The sequence below is a fragment of the Meleagris gallopavo genome, chromosome 30 (assembly GCF_000146605.3).
Source record: "Meleagris gallopavo isolate NT-WF06-2002-E0010 breed Aviagen turkey brand Nicholas breeding stock chromosome 30, Turkey_5.1, whole genome shotgun sequence".
NCBI lineage: Eukaryota > Metazoa > Chordata > Aves > Galliformes > Phasianidae > Meleagris > Meleagris gallopavo.
The window spans coordinates 2,914,587-2,921,557 of record NC_015040.2 but is presented as its reverse complement, the minus strand read 5'-3'; the positions used below and the strand labels follow the sequence as shown (position 1 = coordinate 2,921,557).

The following is a 6,971-nucleotide window of genomic DNA, read 5'->3' as shown; positions in this document are numbered from 1 at the left end:
CCAGTTTGCTCACAGCACCGCGGTGTGGGGCTGGGGCCGGGCTGGGGCTCACTAGAGGGCACCAAAGGATTGGGGACGAGATGGGATGGGATGGATGGAATGGGATGGAACAGGGCAGGATAGGACGGGATGGGATGTGTTGGACGGGACGGACGGGGCACTGAGGGCTTATGGGGTCTGAGGGAAGCCGGGGGGTTATGTGTCTGTGGGGTCAACCAGCACCTTAGGGGCATGGGTCAATGGGATCTGTCAGGGTGGATGGAGATGGAGTCTGCAAGGTCTATGGGATCTGCCAGAATGACCATGGCCTGTCACACCTGTGGGGTCTTGCCAGACATCCAAGGGGTGGCTGTAAGGTCTGTGGGGTCAGCCTGGGTGATGTGAGGTCCCTGGCACCACATGCCCAGCAGGATCCCCTCCTGTCCCCATCCAGCTCCCGGGGATGGCTGCACCACACCAACATCCCCTCCCAAAGCTGTGACCACTCAAGGTGTGGGTGATGCACGCACCCAACATCAGCGCTCCGGTCCCATTGCAAACCCACTACACACCCCGCAGCTCTGGGTTCCCCCATCCCACAGCACCCACAGGTGCTGGCACAGCGCAGCGCTGGCACTCCATGGGATCTCACCCCGCAGCCCCAGAGCCGATGTCGGTTCTCCCAGGGCTCAAATTTCCCTGTCCCTTCAATAACAAAAGCAACGGCAGCAGATTGGAAACGGCACATGTTGTTCCCATCCGCGGCGCAGGTGAGCCAACAGATGTGAGCAATTATTGTCCAATTCCGAAGCTCCCGGCCCTGCCAGCTCCCGGGCTCGGCAGCGGATGAACAACCGCAGCATTGTTCAGCTTTATATAACAGCCTGATCGTTCAGCCTGGGGCTGCTGCCAGGGCCGTGCCTCGCACGAAAGGCAACCGCGACCCCGTGCTGCGCGTGCCTGAGCGCTGCACCGCCTTTGCTCACCCTGCCCCAACTCCCCCTCAAACCACGAGCACCTCCCGCCCCGAAGTGGTGATGATGTCCCCGCTGTGGTGCCCTGCTTGGCTGGGGGTGGAGGGGGGGGTTTGCTGGGGTCTCACGGCTGCACGCTGCCCCGCAGCAAGGCGGAGGCGGAGGCTATCGAGAAGGAGCTGCTGGAGGATTACCGCTTCGGGCGGCAGCAGCTGATCGAGATCTGGGGACACGCCTGTGCCGTGGCCGTCACCAAGGTGAGGCAGGCGGTGGGGCTGAGGACCCCATTGTGGGGGGGGCTTCACAACTGGCTGCTCTGCAACCCCCATCCCATCCCATCCCATCCCATCCCATCCCATCCCATCCCATCCCATCCCATCCCATCCCATCCCATTGTTTTGCCCCCAGAACCAGGGAACAGCCACAGCCCCAGGGAGGGGACAGAGCCCAGCAGACAGCGCTGCCCTCCCCATCCCCACCGTTCCCAGGGCTGCAGCTTCTCTATTACTTTTTGCCACTGCTTTTTGCAATCCTGTTAATGCTTTTTCCTGCGGTGAATTGGGCTCAACTGGGCCCTTTTGTCCCCTGCAAGGGAAGTTGAGCCCTTCCCCAGGTGCCCAGCATTGGCACTGCTCAGTGCTAGGGGTGAGGAAGTGGAGGCAGTGATGCTCAGGGCAGCGTGGCTGAGTGAAGGTGCAGCATCAAGGGCAGCTTTGTGCTTCATGAGAGCAGCAAGCTCCGCTCCCGGCTCAGCTTTTCCATTCGAGGTGTCTGGGCTGCTCTCTGCCCTCCCCTTCTTTCAGGGCACAGACTTTGTTGAAGCAGCAGAAGTATTTGGGTGTTGGATCTTCGACGCATCCTGTGGTCGGCAAGGCTGGCGCGGCCCCACATTGCAGCATCCCAATAAATGGGAGCATCCTCCTCCTCCTCCTCCTCCTCCTCTTCCTCCACCTCCTTGTGAGGCTGGGAATCACACGGGAACAGCTCCCACTCACCCCAGCCATGCAGTACCCCCAGCATCGTCCCCTCCCTGGGCTCCCCCCGGCGCATTCCTGGGAGCCACACGGCAGCTGGAAGCGCAGCTCCGGGGCCGCAGCCAAACGCTGCAGCAGGGCCAGGGCTGGGTGAGCGGGGTCTGTCCAGCGGCTGCGGACTGGCGGTGCCTCGCGGGGCTCCGAGGTTTGGATGGAAGCAGGAGCCAGGCTGCGTGAGCAGGAAAAAATCTGTCAATGGATAAACAGAGCCTCCCTTCGCCGGCTGCTGGTATGTGGAGCGCGGCCGCCTCCCAGCAGGCTGGCAGGGAGCCCCGACCCACTGCGGGCACCAGCCCTGTCCCACCATGGGTATGAGCCCTGAACCACAATAGGCACCTTCCCCATCCCATAATGGGCACCGCTGTCCCCGTCCCATTGTAAGCATGGCCTCATCCCACCTTTCACCTGCTGCCACCCAGCATCACAGCCCCACTGCGGTTCCCCCCAAGCTCCTTCCCCTGTTGCCCCAGGGCTGGGTGATGCACTGATGCCCCGCTCCTCTCTCCCAGGCCTTCCCTCTGCCATCCCTCCCACGGAAGCAGCCCACAGTGCTGGTGGTGTGCGGCCCTGCACAGAACGGGGCCATCGGGCTGGTGTGCGCACGGCACCTGCGCATCTTTGTAGGTATCTCTTCCTTCCCCTCCTCCTCCTCATCCATCCTCCTCCTCCATGGGTCCAACACTGCTCTGCTGTGCAGGACTATGAGCCCACCATCTTCTACCCCAAACGCTCCCTGGACCCCCTGTACCGGGACTTCACCACTCAGTGTGAGAAGATGGACATCCCCTTCCTCTCGTACCTCCCCACCGAGGTGAGCCCCCCACCCACAGTCCCCGCTGATGCACTTTGGGGATGCTGATCTCCCCCAACATCCATGGCGGTGAGATCCACGCTTGCTGCTGGCCCTGCCCACAGCTCCGGGGCTGCTGTTGTTGTTGGAAGTGTTGGACTCCCTCGGAGGAGGAATGTGACCTCAAATCGCTGTCCTGGCCGCGCTACATCCCACTCCCTTTGCCTGGTGGGGGGAACTTCTGCAATTGCTGTGCGCATCCCATTCAGCTGGGAAAAGGGATGCCCCCATGGGCAGCGTTTCCATGCTCTAGGGTTGGGTGTGTGGGTGGACGGGGGTCTGGGGAGCTTGGGGACCCCCCATCTGCCCATCGTGTTCCCCCCTCCAGGTGCAGCTGATCAATGATGCCTACAATGCGGTGGTGGATGCAGTGCTGGGGGCTGAGGCGGAGCTGGGTGAGGGCAGGGGGCCGTGTGCTGGCATCCTTGCCACCCTAAAACACGTCCGCATCCCCATTGTCAGCCTGGATGTGCCCTCAGGTATGGGGATCCCCAGGGTAGCTTTTTCCCCCTATCTGTCCCTAGGAAAGGTATCATCCCCAGTGTAGGAGGGGTGAGGACAGCCCTGGGACCCCCACAGCTCCCAGCACGGCAGCATCCCTGCGGTTTGCTCTGAGTGCTGCTGACGGCTGAGGATGCATTTAGGGCATCTCCAACAAATAACCAACTCCCCGAACTGAGACATGATGTAATTTGCAAACACCCGGGTGTCTGGTGGCCAGGCCTGGAATTGCCATCACCCCCCCACTCCCCCCCTGCTGCTGGAGGAGCAAACAGAAGCCCTGGGCACAGCTGCTGGTGAATTCCCACCAAGCACAACCCCACACCGTGCCAGGACGCAACCGGGGCGCTGCAGGGCAGCAATGCTTATGGGTGCCACGGGGATCCCACCAGCCCCATCCTCGTACCTCCACCACCCCCTGTCCCCACCTGACCCCCTCCCCACGTCTCTGTGCCATTGCAGGGTGGGATGTGGAGGCGGGCAGCAGTGGTGGGATCAGCCCTGACGTGCTGGTGTCCCTGATGGCCCCCAAGCAATGCGCCCGCCGCTTCCTGGGCCGTCAGCACTTCGTGGCCGGCCGCTTCGTGCCCTACGACGTGCAGAAGAAGTTTGAGCTCAACCCTCCTGAGTACCCGGGCACTGAGTGCGTGGTGGCCCTGAGTGCCCCGCAATAAAGTGCTGGGACTGCTGGCTCGGTGTCTGCATGGGGTGGGCTCTGTGGGTCCCATTGGTATCCGTGGTGCGTCGTCCCCATGGTGTGGCAGCGCTTTGGGTGCAGCCCTTTGGTACAGGGCTAAACAACCCCAGGTTTTGCTTAATGGTGAGGATGGTGATGAGGCAGTGCTGGAGCTGCCTCTACCTGTGCCAGCTGATAGGGAGAAAGCGTCCGCAGCCCCACAATGATGTGGGGTTGGGTGACCCCAGAAGTCCCGGTTCCGGGAGCCTGAATGTGGGGAACAGAGGGACCTGGGGACGGGGCCGCAGTTTGGGGCGATGCCCCCACTCTGCCTTTTGCTGGGTGATCCCCTCCTACCCTGGGGGGTGCTGGGGGCCATGGGTGCAGCGAGTTGCTCACAGTCTCAGCTGACAGCGGCACACGTGGCCCAGGTCACAGCATGGGCGCCCACCGGCCGTGCCCATCCACAGCAGCGCCAGGGAGCGCTGGCACCCCAACCCTGACCGCATGAGCTCAGAGGAAGGGCCTTTTTCATCTTTTTTCCCCTTCCCTCCCAGCTGCATTCCCAAGTGCATCCAATTTTAGCAGCTTTGCAAAACAAGCCCTCAAGTTTCCCGGGTTGGAGCGGCGCGTGGCAGCGCGCGGCCGGCTCACGGGGAGGGCTGAGGGCTCCTTCCCGCTTCCCTGCTGACACGGGGCCAAACGCGGCGGAGCTGACGGCCCTGAATGCCAGGATCCGATTTCTGCTGTCTGCTGGCGCGAGGGGGAAAGCCCTCCTATATAGACCTGCGAGGCGGCCGCGCTCGCAGTCGCGGGTGGAGCGGTGCGTGGGCAGCAATGGAGCGGCTGCTGCTGGCCCTCCTGGCTCTCGCCGCCTTTCGCTGCACCGGGGCAGCAGGTAAGGAGACCTCAGCCTTTGTGGCAGCATCCCAGGGACACGGCTGGGAAAGTCCCTCCTGCTCCCCGTCGTGATGCGGCGCAGGGCTGAGGGTTGGGGGTGGTGTTGGGAAGGACGGCAGCCCCGGGGCTCGCCAGATGTTTGCCGGGGCCAGATGTCAGACAGCTGCTGAGAACGTCCCTCCTGCGAGCAGGATGTGTCGGCGATGCTTAGGGCTGTGCTGCCCCATCGGGGCGCTTCGTCCTCCCTGGGGGGGGCTGGGGATGTGCCCCCTGCCAAGGACAGGACCTGGGGGAAAATCCACCCATCCAGCAGGACAAGGGGCTGCAGCCCCCGCTGCTTGGCTGCGCTCTGCCACTCGGCTCTGCCGTGTCCCCAGGGGATGGGGACAGGGATGGCATTGCAGCTGGCACAGGGATGCTCCCCACGGGGTACCCACCGTGTGCTCATGGTCCTGGGGGCCACGTCCTGTCTGGGGTGACAGCCACCCACGGGGCACACTTATCAGCTCACTGCAGACCTCCCCGGGCTGCTCTGGGTCCATCATTTCTCCTCTTTGGTGGTGGCCCCGCAGACATCCCCGCACAGCCCCGCACATCCCAGCTCCTCTCTGTGGATCCGTTTCTCCATCCCACTGCTCGGTGCCCATTGCATGGCTGAAATCCCAATTACTGCACCCAGCTCCTGCAAGAGGGGATGTCCTGAGCTGACCCCTTGTGGGGGGGACTCGGGCAGCGAATCCCCACCGTGCCACCCGCTTTCCTGCTCACCCAGCCCCAGGCTGCAGTGCTACAGCCCAATTTCCTGCTGTGTCTGCTCTGGTTGCTGGGGGCTGATCATACCGTGGCCTCAGTGAGGCAGCTCAACACCCTGCGTCATCCTGGGGCAGCATTTCCAGCATGTAGCCTCTGCTCCACTGCCACCAAGCCCTTCCCCATGCCCCCCACCTGCCTCGTGCCTGGAGAAGGATGTGATTTACAGCACAACATCGGTGTCTGTGGCTCAGTGACAGCCCTGGGGATGGGGTGAGCCAGTGTTGGGGACTCTCACTCTGTGCCCCCAGCAGAGTCACTGGAGAACGACTTGGAGCCCGGCAAGAGCGACGCACTGGGGAAGCCCTGGAAAGCTCCCAGCCCAGAGGAACTCGACCTGAACACAGCAGGTACGACCACAGAATCACAGAGCAGTCCCTGAGTCCCTGTGGGACACGACACCATGGGGATCCAGGGGACATCAAACCACTGGGGACACTGTGCCACTGGGGACACCACACCATGGGGGACCCACAGCCAGGGCAGTGCAGGGACACTTCTGCTTGTAGCACAAGAAGAAGCTGCTCAGTGCAGTGCCCCCCCCGTGCCACCCCACTCCCCCTGGGGACATCACGCTTTTCCATGGCACTGTCCCCTTGCAGAAGGGATGTGATGGCCACTCCCAAGCTCCCCGTGTCACAGCACCCGCTGCTTGTGTCTGCTCATCCTTCCCCTCGCAGCCCCCATTTGTCCCCACGGAGCCGTACCCGGGATGTCCCTGCCCCTTCCCCACCGCCGGTGGCACCCGAGGCCACATCGGTGCGCTCAGGGACGGGGATTGTGCGCTCATGGGGGGCTCCATACAGGCGGAGGGGCTGAATGGACGTCGTGGTTCAACATCGACCACCCCGGGGGGGACGGCGACTACGAGAGCCTGGATGCCATCCGCTTCTACTACCGCGGACGCGTCTGCGCGCGGCCGGTTGCCATCCAGGCGCGCACCACCGAGTGGGAGCTGCCCCAGGACGTGGGCGAGGTGGTGCATTTCAGCCCCAAGAAGGGTTTTCGGTGCGTCAACAAGGAGCAGCCGCAGGGCAAGACGTGCTCCAACTACCACATCCGCTTCCTCTGCCCGCTGGGTGAGTGCCGACCCCGGCCCCGACGGCACCTCGGGGGGGTCCGAGCCCATCGTCCTCGGACGGCACCGTCCCGAGGGAGAAGTGCTGGCGGGGAGTTGATCCCGGGGCGGAGGGTTCCCATGAACCTGCCCCACTCAGTCACCCCCTCTGCCCCCCCCTCTCCCCCCA

The 6,971-nt window shown here is 63.4% G+C and overlaps 2 protein-coding genes across 3 annotated transcripts in view; both read left to right on the top strand.

Annotated features, from left to right (window-relative positions):
* YJEFN3 (YjeF N-terminal domain containing 3) overlaps positions 1-4,028 on the top strand; it is a 6,282-nt gene extending 2,254 nt beyond the window's left edge. Inside the window, exons 1-6 of one of the 2 annotated variants that reach the window (XM_019610073.2) lie at positions 1,124-1,210; positions 1,757-2,216; positions 2,497-2,607; positions 2,685-2,798; positions 3,166-3,316; positions 3,801-4,028. In XM_019610073.2, the coding sequence (XP_019465618.1) occupies positions 2,139-2,216; positions 2,497-2,607; positions 2,685-2,798; positions 3,166-3,316; positions 3,801-4,012 (666 nt within the window). In that variant the 5' untranslated portion in view covers positions 1,124-1,210; positions 1,757-2,138 and the 3' untranslated portion in view covers positions 4,013-4,028. Of the gene's footprint in view, positions 1-1,101; positions 1,211-1,756; positions 2,217-2,496; positions 2,608-2,684; positions 2,799-3,165; positions 3,317-3,800 lie in introns of those variants that run through there. The other variant, XM_010724999.3, reaches the window with a different exon arrangement.
* Positions 4,029-4,093: 65 nt separating this feature from the next.
* Positions 4,094-6,971, top strand: part of CILP2 (cartilage intermediate layer protein 2) — a gene marked incomplete at its 3' end in the record, with an annotated part of 6,333 nt that continues 3,455 nt past the window's right edge. The window contains exons 1-3 of the mRNA XM_019609964.2: positions 4,094-4,912; positions 5,976-6,074; positions 6,531-6,962. Coding sequence (XP_019465509.1) covers positions 4,741-4,912; positions 5,976-6,074; positions 6,531-6,962 — 703 coding nt within the window. The remainder of the gene's footprint in view (positions 4,913-5,975; positions 6,075-6,530; positions 6,963-6,971) is intronic.